The 21,993-nt window shown below is 45.4% G+C and overlaps 1 protein-coding gene across 1 annotated transcript in view; it reads right to left on the minus strand.

Moving 5' to 3' along the window:
• The window catches only part of KIN (Kin17 DNA and RNA binding protein), a 68,026-nt gene that overhangs the window by 37,240 nt on the left and 8,793 nt on the right, over positions 1-21,993 (minus strand). Inside the window, exons 3-10 of the mRNA XM_078770879.1 lie at positions 21,853-21,896; positions 18,413-18,535; positions 18,140-18,321; positions 12,596-12,644; positions 11,557-11,620; positions 11,307-11,433; positions 10,161-10,211; positions 6,337-6,405 (exon numbers count right to left, since the gene is read on the minus strand). Coding sequence (XP_078627005.1) covers positions 6,337-6,405; positions 10,161-10,211; positions 11,307-11,433; positions 11,557-11,620; positions 12,596-12,644; positions 18,140-18,321; positions 18,413-18,535; positions 21,853-21,896 — 709 coding nt within the window. The remainder of the gene's footprint in view (positions 1-6,336; positions 6,406-10,160; positions 10,212-11,306; positions 11,434-11,556; positions 11,621-12,595; positions 12,645-18,139; positions 18,322-18,412; positions 18,536-21,852; positions 21,897-21,993) is intronic.

Below are 21,993 nucleotides of genomic sequence, written 5' to 3' on the forward strand. Positions count from 1 at the left end.
AGGGGGCAAAGGTAAACACGAACCCAGAAGAGGGAGCGTCTGTTTACGATTGACGCTGTGTTTACGGAAAGGAAGATGGCTAATGTGAAAGAAATTCAGCGTTTTTTGGCATTAAAATCCAGCGATTTAAAGAAATATTTGAGGGAAAGGGGGGTTCCCATTGGAGAAGCGAAACAACCTGCTTATGGAAGAACAGTTCCTGAATGTTGAAACCTCGATCGGCCATACAAATATCACCAGGCTGGAACTTGTCTACAATGTTCGTTATCTTTACAATTTTTTTGTCCGACGTGTTTCCTCCTGTAGGTTTGGAAATGTATGAAATTGTTCCGCTAGGTGTAATACCAACAAGGCACTTGAGAGTAGGTCTTGACTTATATTGGCTGTACACTTGCAAACAAAACTTGGGAGACGGTGCTTTGTCCTAATCCAAAGCGAAATACTATTGCCCCTTTCCGATCCCATGACACATTGCGGTTCCGATTCGCGATAAGGTCTATGCGCTATCACCGACACTTTTTCACCTTTTTCATACCTTTTAATCAGATTTAACTTATCTTCCATCGTAACCACATTACGCTTGGAAACACTAGCATTATCCTTCTTAGGACCCATGGCTAACACAGACACAGTAAAGGAATACTGTATGTCGCCTCTGTTTTGAATGAGAACCAGCAGTTGCGCGTACGTACAGTATACTGTACGTGCATTTTATATATTTTTAATGTGCTTTTTATTGTATTTTAAATTGTTTTTTTAGCTTCTTTTATTGTTAATTTATGTACTATTTTATTTATTTTAAATATATTTTTAAGGAATTTTTTTTTGCACGTCTGTAGGAGTGACGTAAAGTCGCACATAATGACGTTCGCTGAACTGAAATTTAGTCCAGAAGAGTGGCGTAAAGTCGGATTTGACGTAGGTCGAAATGGCGTAAAACGGGGTATAACTGTAATGTTTTTCCAATTTTTCCAATTTTTCCAAACACGATGGAATAATATTTACCGATATGAACAGTGATGTGGTTTTTATTGAAATTCTACAAATAGTTTAGATTTTGATGAGAATTATGAACCTGCGGCGAATGCGGAAGTGGACAGATGACGGCAATGTGCGGGTTTGATAACATCCCAATAAAACCGTCATTCAATCGTAATGCTAAATCGTTAAACGTTAATCGTGTTAATCGTTTTGTTAAAGTATCAATTGATGATTGGAATTGAGTGAATACAATTATGATTTTGAATTCGTAATTGTGTTCACCGAACCGTACGGAACTTCACATCAGGATTGAAATATTTGTTTATGTCACGAATGTTGTTAAAAGTTTATTTTTTATATTAATGCTATTTAATTTGTGATTGGAGTTATGCTGTTTGGAATAAAAAAAGAGATATCGAGTTCAAGTGAATGACGACATGCCGTGAGGGTTTTACATTCTAAACTTGAATTCACGGATCGCCATGTGCAGATTCGTTATTGACTGGGAATGGAACACACGTACCTGTTTGTTTGCGATCGGGTACGTTTTTCATGGATGTCCTTCACGGACTTGCTGTCCATGTCTGACGTGCGACTGAAGGTGCTACAGGAATGTGGAATTTATTGGTTTCATGCTTTAGCTTTCTTTGTTTCTGCATTGTCTATTGGCTTCTGGCCTCCCACCCATGCATAGCATGGGTACCTCCCTAGTATTCATAATTTGCAATCAAAGATTGCTTAAAAAAAAAAATTAAAAAAAATTCAAATAGTGAATCAACAAGAAAATGTTAAATTAAAAAACAAACATGGCATGTTCCAAACAGAAGAGAAATATATACAGTCACGTGAAAAAGTAAGTACACCCCATGTAAAGTTTTGACTTTTTCAACATATTTCAACATACAGCGATTTGATCTTCATTTTTATTTATTTTTTTTTTTTTTTTTTTTTTTTTTTGTATACAAGATCGAGGCTCGTGAAAGAGCGAACATTAATCACACAGAAAGACAAACAGACACATAAAACAAATAACATCGGGAGCGGTAGACAAGATGGGGAGAGAGGGGGAAGGACACAAACACAACATTTGAGAGCAGGGACCGAGAGACATGGAGACATCGAGAGATCTGTGGGAGGGAGAGGGCTTTGGGGGGGAGGCATGTGAAGGGGGGGAGGCATGTGAAGGGGGGGAGGCATGTGAAGGGGGGGGGGGTGGGAGAGGTATAAACATATGGACACTGCCAGGATTTCCAGGAAATAAGTTGGAATTTCAAACAAGGTGGATCTGGGGTGAATTAGTGGGGGTAGAAAAGATCAAGGTTATGGATGGGGGAAGATAAGAGATGGTGGTGAACAGCTGTTTTAAAGACCTGGAGGGAGGAGAGGGATTGAAGGGAGTGTGGGAGTTTGTTCCACAGGCGGGAGAAAAGAGGAATGAAAGAGTGAAGGTGAGCAGAGAGCCGAGATTTCGGCAGTTTAACCATCAGAGGGTTGCTGGCAGATCTTGTGCGACCTGTAGGAATATTTGGGGGACAGAGCACAGAGAGAGCTGGGGGAGCAAGGCCGGAGAGGAGTCGGTAGAAGACAGAAAGACCACCTACCTGCCTGCGGTGAGTGAGTGAAAGGCCCTCAGAGATAGCTTCATCGCGGGAGATTCCAATGATTTTGAAAGCTTTGGATTCAACAGCGTGAAGCCGAGCCAGGTGTGAGGCAGGAGCACCAGCCCATAGGGGAGAACAGTATTCCATTGAGCTGCGGATGAAAGCCTTGTAAGTGGTGAGGAGCTCAGGTGTGCCGAGGAAGGACTTCGCACGACGGAGGATGCCCAGTCGGCGACTGGCTTTGGAGGCCAGCTTGGAAATGTGGTTTTCCCAAGAAAGATCATGGCAGATAGTGAGACCCAAAAGCTTGAGTGACAGAACTTCTTGGAGAGGATTGTTGAGAAAGTAGATGGGAGGGTTGTCCAGTCGATCTTTTCGGAGAGACATAGTAAGAGAGTGAGATTTGGCAGGATTGAAAGACATGTTCCACTTGTTTGACCAGTCTGTGATTTTGTCCAGGTCTTCAGAGAGTGAGGAGGCTGCAGACTGCCGATCTGAGGGAAGAGGAATGGAGCGGCAGAGAGTGGAGTCATCAGCAAAGAGATAGAGAGGATTTTCCAGAGAGTCAGAGAGATCATTGATAAAGACCAGAAAAAGCACAGGGCCCAGCACACTTCCTTGGGGAACTCCAGCCTGAACAGGAAGGGGAGATGAGAGAAATCCATTCAGGGCCACACGTTGACTACGACCAGAGAGGAAGTCCGCAAGCCATGCATGGAGATTTCCATGGATACCATAGGAGGAGAGTTTGGTGAGCAGAGCTGGGTGCCAGACCGTATCAAAGGCCCTTGATATGTCAAGGGAGACAGCTCTGATTTCCTGTTTGGCATTGAGGACCTCCATCCATTGTTGAGACAGCAGAAGCAGCATGTCCAGAGTAGAGTGACCTGGTCTGAAACCAAATTGATGATCAGAGATCAAGCCATTGGAGAAGAGGAAAGATTTCATATCCGAAGCAATGATGGATTCCATGACTTTGCTGATAATTGGGAGCAGGCTGATTGGTCTGTAGTTGCAAGGATCTGTTTTTGCACCTTTTTTGTGTAAAGCGGTAATGTTAGCTGATTTCCAAAATGCTGGCAGATGACCTTGAGCAAAAGATAGGGTGAAAAGAACAGAGAGAGGGTGAGATAGAGCGGCAGAGCAGGATTTTAAGACCCGTGGGCTGATGCCGTCTGGTCCAGTTGCAGAATCAGAGTCGAGGTTTGACAAAAACTCCTCCACCTTGTCAGGAGAGAAGGACACAGAGTCCAGGAGCAGTTGGGTTCGACTGGGAAAGGTGGGAACAGAGAGAGATGGGTTTGGGACTAAGGATTTCGAGGCGAACACAGAGTTGAGGCATTCGGCTTTGTCACGTGCGATGTCAACTGTGTGGCCATTTGAGGTAAGGGAGGGGATGGAGGGGGAACAAACACCAGAAACGGATTTGACCACGACCACATTTCAACAATATTGACAGATAAAGGTGATATAATATAACAAATATCATTTAACATTTACATTTTGTCGTCCATTATATAATTTCAATAAACATAAATGCAAATTTCACATGTGGAAAGAGTAAGTACACCCTTGGCTCTAATAGGTGGTATTGCCCCCTTTGGCAGAAACAACCTCAAGTAGGCATTTCTTATAACTGTCTACCAGTCTCTGACATCGACTAGGAGAAATTTTTGCCCACTCCTCCATGCAGAATTATTTCAGCTGTGCGATGTTTGAGGGGTTTTTTGCATGCACAGCTCGTTTCAAATCCCCCCACAATATCTCGATGGGATTTAGATCCGGGCTTGCAAACTTTAGTCTTGCCCTGATGTTCTTTCTGGACAGCAAAGGTTTCCTCTTGGCACACCTCCCATGCAGAACAAATTTGTGCAGCCTCTTTCTCATGGTAGACTCGTGCACTTTGACATCAACAGTGGCAAGAGCTACCTGGACGGTCCCGTGATGACATTCTGGGGTTCTTAGAGACTTCTTTCAGCATCTTGCGGTCTGCTCTCGGGTTGAACTTGCTGGAGCGGCCTGGCCTGAGCAAGTTGGCAGTTGCTTGGAATCTTCCCCACTTGTAGATGATCTTCTGGACAGTCAAATTATTGATTTCAAATTGTTTGGAGATCTTTTTAAATCCCCTCCCAGACTCGTAGGCATCTATAACCTTCTTTCTGAAGGCCTCAGAGAGCTCTTTTGATCTAGGCATGGAGATGCCGCACACTTCAACAACAAAGAGCAAACCAAACTAAATGTCTGAGGTTTAAATAAGACAGGTTCCTCCAAGATCGTCTCTAACGATGTTCTAATCATTTGCACCTGAGCTGGTGCACCTGATTCTAATTTTACGTATTTGAAGTAGTGATAAATGTAGGGGTGTACTTACTTTTTCCACATGGTAAATTTGCATTTACGTTTATTTAAATTATACAATGGACTACAAAATGTAAATGTTTCATGATATTTGTTATATTATATCACCTTTATCTATCAATATTGTTGAAATGAAGATGAAATAGCTGTATGTTGAAATATCTGGAAAAAGTCAAAACTTTACATGGGGTGTACTTACTTTTTCACGTGACTGTATATAAAAAAACAACTGAGAATTGTGACGAAGTATTACAAACTATTTAAGAATATGAATATGAATGAATGATCGTTTTAAGGCCATTTTCCCCCGCTAGGGCGGGGGTTAGCCTTGCGGGCCCCATGACAATCATGGTTCCCTGTTTGAGGCAATGTTTTTATGGCCGGATGTCCTTCCTGATGCCAACCCTTAGTCTCCTCTTACGATGCGCAGGGATACAGTGTACCTATTCTAAATTGGGGTATACACCGGGATCATTCATCCCAGCAAGCTGGTGCTCAATTTGCCGACCTCGGAAGGATGACAGACTGAGTCAACCCTCCTGGCGTTAATTCAGCGATCGACCGGGATTCAAACTCAGAATCCTAAGATCCCAAGCCGGCACCCTAACCGCTAAGACAACAGCAAGCTACAAACTATTAAGAATACCAATTAAAAATGGCAATGCGCTTGTTTGAAATATTTTTGTTCTGCATTTGTACTGTGAGTACTTTGTGCTTTCCTGAGATTAAAAGGCATTTCTCTCATAGCAGGTAACCACTTTGTACGCAAATTATGGGGTTCAATAGCGAGTGCAAAGTCTTTACACAACTTATATCGTCGTTCCTCCAGGGTCTGTAATTTACATGTTTCCAAAACAAGATGGTAACATGTGTAACGCAAGATGGTAAGATGTGTAACGCAAGATGGTAACATGTGTAACGCAAGATGGTAACATGTGTAACGCAAGATGGTAACATGTGTAACGCAAGATGGTAACATGTGTAACGCAAGATGGTAACATGTGTAACGTTGTCCTAACATTATTTGACAGGCTCTTTTTTTGAACCTGTTCTAAATTGTTCACCTGTGCTTTAGTTAAGGCTGCATTGAAAACGAATGGAGGAAGTTGCACTGAAGGAAAATTTGCACCTTTACTGAGAGATTTTAAAATTTTAAAATTTTTTTGCGTTTGGTCAGAGATAAACACGTGGGGAATGAAGGTGCATGCATTGCGGTTTCCCATCAACGCAACGCCGGGAGGTACGCAATAAGGCACCATGCGATGCCGACGGGTGACCAAACACAGAATGGTGGCAAGAAGAAGACGCATGAGAGAAATGACTACATCACATGATCATGCAACAAACAAAGCACGAGCGCGGGGAAGGCCGAAACTGAAGAACAGATCAAACTCACTCTCACAACGGCCTTCTTCTTCAAGTATTTCTCTCCCAGTCTGTCTGTTGTGACCTTGACGACAATGCCCTGCAAAAAAACCACTTCTTCATTGTTATGCCTCGCACACCGCTACCCCTCACACACACTAACATTCTTCACACACACACACACACACACACACACACACACACACACACACACACACACACACACACACACACACACACACACACACACACACACACACACACACACACACACACACACACACACACTTTAATCAAGCCAAAGCATTATCCTACACATAATTTCAGGTTAGCATGTGATAATCACATTATCCAACACATAAATTCAGGTTAGCATGTGATAAACACATTATCCGACACATAAATTCAGGTTAGCATGTGATAAACACATTATCCGACACATAAATTCAGGTTATCATGTGATGAACACATTATCCTATGCATAATTTCAGGTTGGCATGTGATAAACACATTATCCTACACATAAATTCAGGTTAGCACGTGATGAACACATTATCCTATGCATAATTTCAGGTTGGCATGTGATAAAAACATTATCCTACACATAATTTCAGGTTAGCATGTGATGAACACATTATCCTAGACATAAATTCAGGTTAGCATGTGATAAACACATTATCTTACACATAAATTCAGGTTATCATGTGATAAACACATTATACTAGCCATAAATTCAGGTTAGCATGTGGTAAACACATTATCCTAGACATAAATTCAGGTTATCATGCGATAAACACATTATCCGACACAGAAATTCAGGTTAGCATGTGATGAACACATTATCCTAGACATAAATTCAGGTTAGCATGTGATAAACACATTATCTTACACATAAATTCAGGTTATCATGTGATAAACACATTATACTAGCCATAAATTCAGGTTAGCATGTGATAAACACATTATACTAGACATAAATTCAGGTTAGCATGTGATAAACACATTATACTAGACATAAATTCAGGTTAGCATGTGATAAACACATTATACTAGACATAAAATCAGGTTAGCATGTGATAAACACATTATCCTAGACATAAATTCAGGTTAGCATGTGATAAACACATTATACTAGACATAAATTCAGGTTAGCATGTGGTAAACACATTATCCTAGACATAAATTCAGGTTATCATGCGATAAACACATTATCCGACACAGAAATTCAGGTTAGCATGTGATAAACACATTATCCGACACATAAATTCAGGTTATCATGTGATAAACACATTATACTAGACATAAAATCAGGTTAGCATGTGATAAACACATTATCCTAGACATAAATTCAGGTTAGCATGTGATAAACACATTATCCGACACATAAATTCCAGTTACCATGTGATAAACACATTATACTAGACATAAATTCAGGTTAGCATGTGATAAACGTCGTCTTCAGTTGTCATACCCTTCCTCCCGTCCATGGTACACGGATTCTTGTGGTGAGGCTATTGCCCAGAAACAACTTGCTTTCGTCTCCTGGAAAGCAAATCCAACGGAAGGAAATCTCATTTCCTTTCACAAAGCCCGAAACAAGTGTGTGTCCACCCTCAGGAGAGCCAGGAAACAATATCTCTCCATTCTCAGGACAGAACTCTCTTATCTGTCTCCCTCTTCCAAATCCTGGTGGCGTCTGGTCAAATCTGTTTCTGGTGTTTGTTCCCCCTCCATCCCCTCCCTCACCTCAAACGGCCACACGGCTGACTCCGCGCGTGAAAAAGCTGAATGCCTCAACTCTGTGTTTGCCTCTAAATCTTGTGTCCCAAACCCATCCCTCTCTGTACCCAACGTACCCAGTCGTACCCAGCTGCTCCTGGACTCTGTGTCCTTTCCTCCTGACAAGGTGGAAAAGTTTCTGTCAACCCTCGACTCTGATTCTGCAACTGGACCTGACGGCATCAGCCCACGGGTCCTAAAATCTTGTTCTTCCGCTCTTTCACTCCCTCTCTCTGTTTTCTTCACACTCTCTTTTGCTCAAGGTCATCTGCCATCTGCTTGGAAATCTGCCAACATCACTGCTTTGCACAAAAAAGGTGCAAAAACAGATCCCAGCAACTACAGACCAATCAGCCTTCTCCCAATTATCAGCAAAGTCATGGAATCCATCATTGCTTCAGATATGAAATCTTTCCTCATCTCCAATGGCTTGATCTCTGATCATCAATTTGGTTTCAGACCTGGTCACTCCACTCTGGACATGCTGCTACTGCTTTCTCAGCAATGGATGGAGGTCCTCAATGCCAAACAGGAAATTAGAGCTGTCTCCATTGACATATCACGTGCCTTCGATACGGTCTGGCACCCCGCTCTGCCCACCAAACTCTCCTCCTTTGGTATCCATGGAAATCTCCACGCATGGCTGGCCGACGTCCTCTCTAGTCGTAGTCAACGTGTGGCCCTGAATGGGTTTCTCTCATCTCCTCTTCCTGTTCAGGCTGGAGTTCCCCAAGGCAGTGTTCTGGGCACTGTGCTTTTTCTGGTCTTCATCAATGATCTCTCCGACTCTCTTGAAAATCCTCTCTATCTCTTTGCTGATGACTCTACTCTCTGTCGCTCCATTCTTCATCCCTAAGATCGGCAGTCTGCAGCCTCCTCACTCTCTGCAGACCTGGACAAAATCACAGACTGGGGGAACAAGTGGAACATGTCTTTCAATCCTGACAAATCTCACACTCTTACGATGTCTCTCCGAAAAGACCGACTGGACAACCCTCCCATCTACTTTCTGAATAATCCTCTCCAAGAAGTTCTGTCACTCAAACTTTTGGGTCTCACTATCTGCCATGATCTTTCCTGGGAAAACCACATTTCAAATCTGGCCTCCAAAGCCAGTCGCCGACTGGGCATCCTCCGTCGTGCGAAGTCCTTCCTTGGCACACCTGAGCTCCTCACCACGCACAATGCTTTCATCCGCAGCTCAATGGAATACTGCTCTCCCCTCTGGGCTGGTGCTCCTGCCTCACACCGAGCTCGTCTTCACGCTGTTGAAAGCAAAGCATTCAGAATCATTGGAATCTCCCGCGATGAAGCTAACTCCAAGGGCCTCTCACTCACTCACCGCAGGGAGGTTGGTGGTCTTTCCGTCTTCTACCGACTCCTCTCTGGCCTTTCCCCCCCAGCTCTCTCTGGGCTCTGTCCCGCAAATATTCCTACAGGTCGCACAAGATCTGCCTGCAACCCTCTTATGGTCAAACTGCCAAAATTAAGACTCTCTGCTCACCTTCACTCCTTCATTCCTCTTTTCTCCCGCCTCTGGAACAAACTCCCCCACTCTCTTCAATCCCACTCCTCCCTCCAGGTCTTTAAAACAGCTGTTCACCACCATCTCTTATCTTCCCCCATCCAAAACCTTGATCTTTTCTATCCCCGATAATTTCACCCCAATTCCACTTTTTGAAATACCAACTTCTGTCCTGGAAGTCCTTGGTGTCCTTGTGTTTTATACTTCTCCCACCCTCCTCCCCCTCCCCCCTTCCCACGCCTCCTCCCCCCAAGCCCTCTCCCTCCCACACATCTCCCTGCTCTTAAATGTTGTGTGCTCTCAAGTGTTTGTGTGCTTCCCATTCTCTTGTCTTCCGCTCCCTCTTTTTATATATTTTGTTTGTCTGGTTGATTTGTTTGTGAAGTAAATGTCAGCTCTTTCACGAGCCTCGATTCAGTATACAAAAAAAACAAAAAAAAAACAAAAAAAAACATTATCCGACACATAAATTCAGGTTAGCATGCGATAAACACATTATCCTAGACATAAATTCCAGTTACCATGTGATAAACACATTATGATAAACTCACAGGATAAAGCCAAAAGTCATTCCTCTGCACTTTCTTCTTCGTTTCTTCCATCTGTTAATAGAAACGCGGAGAATGCAGGTGTTCAAAATGCCATTACACCTTGAACAAGGAAGTACAAAGATTCCACATCGCGTCTCTTATAAAGTCTTGTAAGAACAGGAGAAACAATTCAAAGGACAACCACGACCCAAGGAACAACAACCACACAAGGGACCACAACCACACAAGGGACCACAACCACCCAAGGGACCACAACCACCCAAGGGACCACAACCACCCAAGGGACCACAACCACACAAGGGACCACAACCACACAAGGGACCACAACCACCCAAGGGACCACAACCACACAAGGGACCACAACCACACAAGGGACCACAACCACACAAGGGACCACAACCACACAAGGGACCACAACCACACAAGGGACCACAACTACCACGAGAAACTATGCAAGTTGATCATTTTGTGAATTTGTTTTACATTTTCGACAATAGCACCACTATCGTTATCGATACCACCACCACCATCATCGACACCACAACCACAACCACCATCAGATCGACACCATAACCTCCATCATAATCATCGACACCACCACCACAATCGTAATCATCAACACCACAACCTCCATCACAATCATCATGGACACCACCACCACCACCACCATCAACACCACAATCACAACCAACATCATCAACACCACAATCACAACCACCATCATCGACACAACAACCTCCATCATAATCATCGACACCACCACCATCATCATAATCATCGACACCACAACCTCCATCACAATCATCAACACCACCACCATCATCATAATCATCGACACCACAACCTCCATCACAATCATCAACACCACCACTATCATCATCAACACCACAACCTCCATCATCATCACCACCACCACCACCACCACCATCATCATCATCGACACCACCACCACAATCATTGACACCACAACCACCACCACCACTATCATCATCATCACCACCACCACCATTATCATCATCATCGACACCACAACCACCATCATCGACACTACAACCTCCATCATCATCATGGACACCACCATCATCATCATCATCATCATCATCATCATCATCATCATCATCATCAACACCACCATAACATATGCACCTCCATTATCTCATCCAGAGCAGATTTCTTCTTCTTCTTCTTCTTCATTTTGTCGTTCACTTCTGGCTGCCCGGAGAGAATTTCTTTTCTTTTCGTGCTGACCACTTCAAGTGCACTGGTGGACAAGCTGCAGACACACGTTTAGACATTCACACACGAGCTTTGGAACTTTAAAGAGCGATGCCAAATCTTCATCGTGGTCATTTTATGAACAACATGGCGGTTACGTGGTTTCACCGCACACACTCACGTGCGTTTTTGTCCGGGTGCGGAACCAACCGACGTGCTCGGCAAACTTTTGAGGCTGAAAGTAACTGGAACACATGCCAAGGCCTTCCTTTCAATGGTGCCCTCATTACATATCGACATTCCGCTTTCATTGGCATTTTTCATCAATTTTCTTTCCGAATTGCTATCCACTTAAAATCATTCATTTACCGTCATTCCTCTTTCACCTCATTCATATAACTTCTCCAAACACAACTATCCCAAACCTCGAGACTGGAAACAAACCTTACACGTTCTTGTACCTCAACCACCAATGAAAAAAGTAAACAATTTAAAAGGTACAATACACATTTTCACTTTAAAATAAGAGAGAATTAAATAAATCAGTTTAAAATGTCAAAAAAACGTTTTTTTTTTGTGCACAATATCGAGGCTCGTGTAAGAGCCAACATTAATGACAAAAAAACAAACAAATTGACACATAAGACATAATCAAGGGAGCGGAAGACAAGATGGGGATAGAGGGGGAAGCACACGAGTACAACATTTGAGACCAGGGACATCGGGAGATCTGTGGGAGGGAGAGGGCTTTGGAGGAGGAGGCTGGGAAGTGGGGTGGGGGTGTGAGACGTATAAAACACATGGACACTGCTAGAGCTTCCAGGAAAGAAGTCGGTATTTCAAAAAAAGTTTTCGAAAAAAAAAAAATCTTAAAAATTAAATAATTAGAAAATTAATAAATAAATAATAAAATTAAAATAACTAATTATAATTATTATAATAATAAATAATAATAATTTTAATTAAAAAAAATTGAAAAGTTTTCAAAAAAAAGTTGATCTGGGGTGAATTTACGGGGGTAAAAATGATCAAGGTTTTGGATGGGGGAAGATAAGAGATGGTGGTGAACAGCTGTTTAAAAGACCTGGAGGGAGGAGAGGGATTGAAGGGAGTGGGGGAGTTTGTTCCAGAGGCGGGAGAAAAGAGGAATGAAGGAGTGAATAAAGAATGAAGAATTCCTGTCTTCATTCCTGTCAAACAGACAGGAATGAAGAATTTACCTGGATCTTCACTCTCCCTTTTCAGCTCTGTGTACACAGGGGTTTCTTCCTGGTAGGGAAACACGAGAAAGACGAGTGAAAGATAAAGGAAAGACAAAAAAGAACATTCTTTCAATTTTTCCTTCAAATACAACATTCAGGCTCTCAGAAGAGCAAAGCGATAGAGTAAACTAGAACGGCACTCAATGGAGAGCATACCTCCGCCAGGTGAACAGTTTACGTTTTGTATCCCACCGAGAGGTCGGATCTGGATTCACACCTGAACCAAAATCGAACCGGTTCCTTCTTGTCACTTACCCAACTCATCCCCCTAGTTTTGTCATAAGTTGCCCACAACTTTTTCAAATTTCATGACATATATCGTTTTTTGCCCCCATCTCTTTCTCAATGGTGAAGAATCACTCCATAAAAATTCTCGGATCCAAATCCGAATCCGGATGTTCACCAAAATGGAATCATTTCGTCCTCGTCACACTCCCCTGTCCACCAAATTTCATCCGACTCCGTCCACAACTTTTTGAGATATCCTTCTCACAGACAGATAGTCAGACAGACAGACAGACAGACAGAAAGGGGCGAAAACACAACCACCTTCGGTGGCGGGGGTAATTAGAGAGTTCATAGAACATCTTACCCCGTCTCGGGGAAAAAGGACATGCGGAGGATCTTTGAAACTCTTGCTTATTCTGCTTCCGAACACAATCTGTATTTCCTACGAGCTGTCATTTCATCTGAATCTCGATATTCCCCAACGCTGCGCAAAACAGCGGTGGGCGCCGCCATACTTGAGGATTGTGTTTGAATGGGCGCGATACGAGGGTCATGCTTGTGATAAGATAGAGAGGGATTAAAGTTAGGGAAAGACGTGTTAAACCTCATGTAAACTTCCACCGGATGTGCCGGGTGACATCTCTGTGGAAAAATGGTCACACCAGCCCAGAAAATGGTGCAGGACAGCGGGAGGGGGGGGGGGGGTGGGGGGGGGGGGATTAAATCTGCATTTTGTCGGCCATTTTCAATTATTACCTTCGCAAAAGCGGAAGGTTATGTTTTGATCGCTGTGTATTTATTTTTTTTGACTGTCTTTGAAGTTGTTTATCATGATATTGTTGCGGATCTCCTCGTCGGCCTTTCCCCTTACCAAGGGGGGATTAGTCCCCTTGTCTTTGACTAGCCGACGGGATCAGGGGCTATGACGTTCCTTCCGGACGGTGTTAAATAGGGTTGTAGACCGAATTCCTATTACCTAATTACCAACGCCGCCTAGGAAGCAAGGAAATAAGCCCCGCCCGAATCACGGTTATAGGTGGAAACGCCGAGCAATAGCGAACCGTGACCCGAGCCGTTAACAATGACTAAACCCGATCTGAGCGGTCTGATCGTGCCACGCTTACCCAGTGGGGGAAATCACTGATACGGTCGAATCAGGAAGAAACAAGGAATAACAATTAGTTTATTACACTATGAACAGTACCAAGAGGAAGAAGAACACAAAGTGCAGCCTTATTACAGTCTTAACTTATCCCAGGACACGGGACCGTTTCACACTCAAACACACTCACACGGGGTTGTAGATGGTCAGGTTGATGGTCAGGGATGATGGCGTCCAGGCAGTTCACTCCGGTCCCCGACTCGGACCGTTTCACACTCAGACGCACTCACACGGGGTTGTAGATGGTCAGGTTGATTGTCAGGGATGATGGCGTCCAGGAGGTTCACTCTGGTCCCCGACTCGGACCGTTTCACACTCAGACACACTCACATGGGGTTGTAGATGGTCAGGTTGATGGTCAGGGATGATGGCGTCCAGGCAGTTCACTCCGGTCCCCGACTCGCACCGCGAAGAAGATGGTCAGGGCGGCAGAAGCTCCCCGCGGGTCGTTGGCGCGGATCGGACAATTACGGGGCGAACGGTAAGGCTGGCTGGGCGGTTACTTGCGACCACGGTCGCGTACGTAATAGATGAACCGGCACTATATGCGCTCCCAATACAAGTTCATAGGCGCTCCCAATGCAAGTTCAATAGGCGCTCCCAATGCAAGTTCAATAGGCGCTCCCAATGCAAGTTCAATAGCAAAGCGCCTCTCCCGCAGAAGTCCTGTCACATGAGTCCTCGCCAATAAGTCCTTTTACAGTGCGCTCTCCCAACAAGTCCTGTTCAAGGGCTTTGTGCGTGCGCTTATATAGGCATGCCCTTACCACGCCCCTCACGCCATGCCCTTAGAGCCCTGATTGGTTATGGCTCTTACCGTTGCTGTCTCCGCCGCTCCAACCTCGACGCCGTGCTCCTCCCTCTCTCAGGCCTACCTCGTGTCCCTTGACTAGTGAGCATCCTAATGCGAGGTGCAATAGCCAAAATGGGGCGCAGGATAGATTCTGCCCAACGAGGTAGATTTGGAGGGTGGAGGCAAAATGAACGGGGCCTATATTATTTCTTTTACACAACGCAGATGATACTAGGGAAATGGCCTCATCCTCACACATACTATGACATAACTAATGTTCTAAGGGGCCTACGTGTTGCTTGTGGACTAACTATGGGGGCAAACCTTTAACCTTTAATGATGTTATATGTACACTCTCAAAACCGCAACAATATTTACATTCTATATTATTAATATATCATATTAACATAGGTTTACAAATGTAAACTGAACTACTCCATCTCTGCTAGTAGGACATAGTTACTACAACACTTAACAATAGGTTCTATGTATGACAAAACATGAAATTTGGTGGCCATTTTGAATTTTTTCAGCCATCTTGGAACTTGTTAGCATTGATAGTTCATGTCTACATTTGTTAAGCAATATATTAAGATAGGTTTACTAACTTAAACTGAAGTAATTCATGCAATAGAAGGCGATCGGCAACTGCAATAGATCAAAAGAGGGATGCGAGTGTTTGTGAGTGTAAGTATAAGGCGTTCTGTAACTTCGGAGGGTGTGCAAAGTCATGTGATAGGTCTTGAGGAGGCTGCTTTGATGGGATCTTTGTTTGGTTTAAGGAGGGTAAAGATTTTGCCTTGTTTCCAAATTTGGGGAATTCTTGAGTGTTGGTAGAAGAAATTGCTTATTTTTGTGAGGGCTGATATGCCGTGTGGTCCAGCTTTGAGAGGTGGGGTAAAGGAGGATGCAGAAAGAGGGGACATTAAGTGAAGGGATGCTGCAGAGAAGGACACAAATAAGGGGTGGGGTTGGAAGGACATGCGCATGTATGAGATGTGGGGGAGGGTACTGACATGGAGGGATTTGACACCATTAATGGAGGTGGATGGAAACTGACAATCATGTGCAGACAACTTCTGCAAACTGGACCTCTCAAGATTCCCAATGTGAATACAAGGAGAAAAAAATCATGGGAAGGTGAAATGAATGGTGGTTGGTGAAGGCACAAAGGAAAGTGGTGCTGTAGGTACCGGAGGAGGGTTGATGGACGAGTGTTTTGGAGTGAGACAGGTTTGGGAAATAAGTCTTGTGAAGAAGAGGAATAGATTGTGATGAAGCAAAACAAGCAGGGTGTTCCTAATGGAGAAATAAGGAAAGTGAAGCATTTTAAATGTTATCAAAAGCTTTTCAAATAATAAGCATTTCATTCAATCAAGAGTTTCAATCAATTAGATTGGAGATTTTGAAAGAAAATAAGGGATAAAGAAGGAATGAAGGAAGGAAGGCAGAAAGAGTTTGTGATTTGTTTGGAATAAAAAACGTTTTGCTGTTGTTGTTGTTGTTGTAGTAGGAGAGAGGAGGGGGAATGGGATAAAGTTGAAAAAGCTGAGAGGACAATACCTGGGATAAAGGAAGTGGGAAAAGGAACGAGGCAAAGAGCAGAGACAGAATTTGCACGCCAACGAGCTGAGGCATGGGTGAGTCGGCCAGACAATCACGGCCACAAATTCAGCAATACAGCACAAGGTAAAGTTTAACACGGAAAACGGGATGAAAGCGCAAACAGCAACACAGAGATGAAAATATAACAGAAAGATACGACAGATCTGATCCGGAAAACTGAGCTTTGATGAACTGGAAGGAGGAACAGCGTCGTCCTCGCTAAATTGAGGCTCATGGAAGAGCTCAGTCTTGTCATGTCTACCTTGCTCTTTCATCAGCCTCAATGTGAGAAGTAAAAGGAAAAAAATTAGAAGCTTCCGGATGTCCAAGGAGAAAACGCAAACAATGCGGGCACACGTGGATATTATCAAAGTGGGTTACATCCTGGGATGGACCAACTGAGAGCTTCACTTTGCCTTGGGTTTGACTGAGAGTGAGGGAAGCGACAAATGAACAAGTGTTACGGGGTCCTCCCCTATCCCCTGGTCTCGGTAAACCTCCGAACCCCGAGAGGACCCCCGGCAGAAAGATATGTTATTCTTTGTTGAAATCAATCTATATTGAAACCATCAATGAAACCATCAAATGAAACAATCAAATCAATAATGAAACCACACCCATGGTTGTCAACGAACAAATAATATATTAAAAAGCACACAAGAAGAACCATACAACAATGGTGGCAATCAACCATACAATCAATATCTTAAGATGGTACCATCTTGTTAAGTAACATAAACTCACTGCTCTCCCAGTGAAGGGAACCGAACACTCCTCAATGTCTCTATAACTCAGAGGGGATGAGGCGAAGAGGTGATGGGGCGAGTAAGGAGGTGTAGATACGGCGGGGACTGTCACGTGGTCCCCAACCAACAGCAAACTGGCGGTGGAAAGAGAAATCCCAAAGACGCGATCCAGACGTGCACATTCACCGGTCAACCAGCGAACCGCATCGTATTCTTCAAACGCCGCTGTCGCGCACACACACATCCCCGGCAGATGGCCGGAGGGTGAGAAAAGTTGGCGCGTACCAAAACCTTTTTCGGTGAACGCAGCGCGCGGGGCAAAATGGCGGACGGCTCTTACTCGAGCCGCAGCCTCTAGGCGAGGATTCTTCGGAATCTCACGCCTGTTCCTGACTTCGCAGGCTTTTTCACTATTCCAGCGATAACACCAATCGCTCGAGATTCCTTTCAAGGACTCAAAGTTCACTCGCGATGTACGCTCGACCACACTAGGTACGGAGCTTCTACAGACACGTCTTTCCACACCTTCCTCACGCCCTCTTCTTCCTCGCTGGACGTCTTCCGGTTCACGATCCGATTTCCTGTCTCATTTTTACCATGAGCGCTTTTAATCCTTTAACCACAATAACCATTTCCCTTAAACAATAATAATCGCAATACTTTGAACCACAATAATAATAACAACAATAATAATTAGTGCCGAATCCGTAACACAAGCTTCACCGTGGTAAAGCGAACGCCGCTCGACATCCGCTTCCACTTGCAGACCACGTAACACAGAGCAAGAAACAAAAAGAAGGAAACTCCGACATAACCCTCGACCAACTGATAAAGCTACGTATTACCGTATAACTGGAAACACTTTGTGTTCAAATCTCATTTCATTTTAATCTCCAGGCTATCTTCTATTCCCATGATTAGATGATTGTTAGTAAATAATTATGGGATGAATGCGGGACTACTTCTACCTCCGGCTTGGAATGCTTGCCACGCCGAACTTGGTCCTCGATAAAGCGTGCCGCACGCTCTTCGTCGTCTTCGTCATGTTTCTTCTTCTTGTCCAGTTCTAGCTGCCTTTGGATGGTCTCGGGGTCTCGATCGATGTACTGGACGAACCAGCCCTTCGGAGTCTCGTCTACTTTACAATAACCTGCCGACGATAACAACCGTGCTTGTTGGACCACAGGGTCGGGAGCATTTCCCGTGACCGAATTCCTTACGTAAAAAACCGAGAACCTCACCTTCACGGCCAAGCCACTTGGTAAAGTCCGTCAGGGTTTCCCACTTAGTGGAGTTCATGTGGACATGATGGCGATTCCCAATGTACTCATTGTACACGATGTTGTTGTGGACTCTCTTTGTGCCTTTACAGGAAAAAGTGCAAGGTGAGATTGAAGCGTGAAAAAAACCTCAATAAAGATTCGGAATCTGAAATCACAGAAAACCAACTGAAGTGAGTGTAACACGGAACATACAAGGTACGGTACAAAATCAAACATTACGTTATAATAATCCCACGAACAAATGAATGAATGAATCGTTTTAAGGCCATTTTTCCCCGCTAGAGCGGGGGTTAGCCTTGCGGGCCCCATGACAATCAGAGTTCCCTGTTTGAGGCAATGTTTTTATGGCCGGATGCCCTTCCTGACGCCAACCCTTGGTCACGCTCTTACGATGCGCAGGGATACGGTGTACCTATTCTGAATTGGGGTACACACCGTGATCATTCATCCCAGCAAGCTGGTACTCAAATTTGCCGACCTCGGAAGGATGACAGGCTGAGTCAACCCCCCTGACGTTAATTCAGCGATCGACCGGGATTCGAACCCAGGATCCTAGGATCCCAAGCCGGCACCCTAACCGCTAAGCCAACGCAAGCCACGAACAAAGGAGCAGCAAAAACAAACGTTTGATGAATGCTGATGCAAACTCAGGAATGTCAACACACCTTTACCTATTTCTCAAACTCGAAATACACAGTGTGCTCGGCCACATTCAAGCTCACTAGGTGAAGATAAATCAGGTGAAAATTTAGATTCCCTTTTCTGCTCATGATTTCACAATCGCTTCCAACCCATAATGCAGTTCGGCACAACTTATTGGTGTGAAAAGCAGAGAACCCACAGGTGGAGATTTTATAATCATTGAGCACATCAATTTCAATGGAGAATGGAAAATCCACATCACTTACGGCATTATGCTGTGCTGCACCACAGGACCGTACATGGAGGCGCAGAGGATGGTCTTACACCAGGACACAAGAGACAGTCTTACACCTTTGGACCTGAGATGCCCTATACTGAGGTACAACGGACGATCCTACACTGAGGTACAAGAGACGCCCTACACTGCGGTACAAGAGACGCCCTACAGTGCGGTACAAGAGACGCCTACACTGCGGTACAAGAGACGCCCTACACTGCGGTACAAGAGACGCCCTACACTGCGGTACAAGAGACGCCCTAAACTGCGGTACAAGAGATGCCCTACACTGCGGTACAAGAGACGCCCTACACTGTGGTACAAGAGACGCCTGACATTGCGGTACAAGAGACGCCCTACACTGCGGTACAAGAGACGGCCCACACTGCGGTACAAGAGACGCCCTACACTGCGGTACAAGAGACGGCACACACTGCGGTACAAGAGACGCCCTACACTGCGGTACAAGAGACGCCCTACACTGCGGTACAAGAGATGCCCTTCACTGCGGTATAAGAGACGGCCCGAAACTGTGGTTCAAGAGACGCCCTACACTGCGGTACAAGAGACGGCCCGACACTGAGGTACAAGAGACGGACCACACTGCGGTACAAGAGACGGCCCACACTGCTGTACAAGAGACGGCCCTACACTGCGGTACAAGAGACGCCCTAAACTGCGGTACAGGAGACGCCCTACACTGCGGTACAAGAGACGGCCCACACTGCGGTACAAGAGACGCCCTACACTGCGGTACAAGAGACGGCCCACACTGCGGTATAAGAGACGCCCTACACTGCGGTACACGAGACGCCCTACACTGCGGTACACGAGACGCCCGACACTGCGGTACACGAGACGCCCTACACTGCGGTACATGAGACGCCCTACACTGCGGTACATGAGACGCCCTACACTGCGGTACACGAGACGCCCGACACTGCGGTACACGAGACGCCCTACACTGCGGTACACGAGACGCCCTACACTGTGGTACACGAGACGCCCTACACTGCGGTACACGAGACGCCCTACACTGCGGTACAAGAGACGCCCTACACTGCGGTACAAGAGACGCCCTACACTACGGGACAAGAGACGCCCTAAACTGCGGTACAAGAGATGCCCGACAATGCGGTACAAGAGACGCCCTACACTGCGGTACAAGAGACGCCCTACACTGCGGTACAAGAGACGCCCTACACTGCGGTACAAGAGACGCCCTACACTGCGGTACAAGAGACGCCCTACACTGCGGTACAAGAGACGCCCTACACTGCGGTACAAGAGATGCCCTACAATGCGGTACAAGAGACGCCATCCACTGCGGTACAACTGACGGCCCACACGGCGGTACAAGAGACGCCCTACACTGCGGTACAAGAGACGCCCGACACTGCGGTACAAGAGACGGCCTATACTGCGGTTCAAGAGACGCCCGACACTGCGGTACAAGAGACGGCCCTACACTGCGGTACAAGAGACGGCCCACACTGTGGTACAAGAGACGGCCCACACTGCTGTACAAGAGACGGCCCTACACTGCGGTACAACTGACGGCCTACACTGCGGTACAAGAGACGGCCCACACTGCGGTACAAGAGACGCCCTACACTGCGGTACCCGAGACGCCCTACACTGCAGTACAAGAGACGGCCCACACTGCGGTACAAGAGATGCCCTACACTGCGGTACAATAGACGCCCTACACTGTGGTACAAGAGACCCCCCACACTGCGGTACAAGAGACGGCCCTACACTGCGGTACAAGAGACGGCCCACACTGCGGTACAAGAGACGGCCCTACACTGCGGTACAAGAGACCCCCCACACTGCGGTACAAGAGACGGCCCTACACTGCGGTACAAGAGACGGCCCACACTGCGGTACAAGAGACGCCCTACACTACGGAACAAGAGACGCCCTACACTACGGAACAAGAGACGCCCTACACTACGGAACAAGAGACGCCCTACACTGCGGTACAAGAGACGCCCTACACTACGGAACAAGAGACGCCCTACACTGCGGTACAAGAGACGCCCTACACTGCGGTACAAGAGACGCCCTACACTGCGGTACAAGAGATGCCCTACACTGCGGTACAAGAGACGCCCTACACTGCAGTACAAGCGATGGCCCTACACTGCGGTACAAGCGATGGCCCTACACTGTGGTACAAGAGAAAGCCCTACACCGCAACAGTGTGCATGAACGATCAACTCCACAACAGTGTTTCAGTTCCAAAGTTAGGAATGTTCTATTCCGCTGCTCATCCAAGCTAATCCATGGCCGGAAGATTTCATTTCAAGCTATTTTGTAAAATATAATCTTTGATCAATGTGCATCAAACACCATTATTTCATTCATGGGGCCCAAAGGGGCAACCTTTCCACCAAAACGCACTTTCTACCCGGTCTTAAAATGCAAACACAAGACTGTGTTTCCCAACATTCACTCCAAAAGTAGAGATTCTTACCAAACCTCCTCTGAAGCAAATCCATGTAATCGGTCAAGAATTCACTAAACGGGGAAAAAAAGGATTTCAGTAATGTATCGATTCATTTACAGCACAACACGGGGTAAAGTGGAATAAACAAGCAGGAGAATTGCTTTGCAG

Source organism: Myxine glutinosa, chromosome 1, assembly GCF_964187855.1.
Source record: "Myxine glutinosa chromosome 1, kmMyxGlut1.1, whole genome shotgun sequence".
Classification (NCBI taxonomy): domain Eukaryota; kingdom Metazoa; phylum Chordata; class Myxini; order Myxiniformes; family Myxinidae; genus Myxine; species Myxine glutinosa.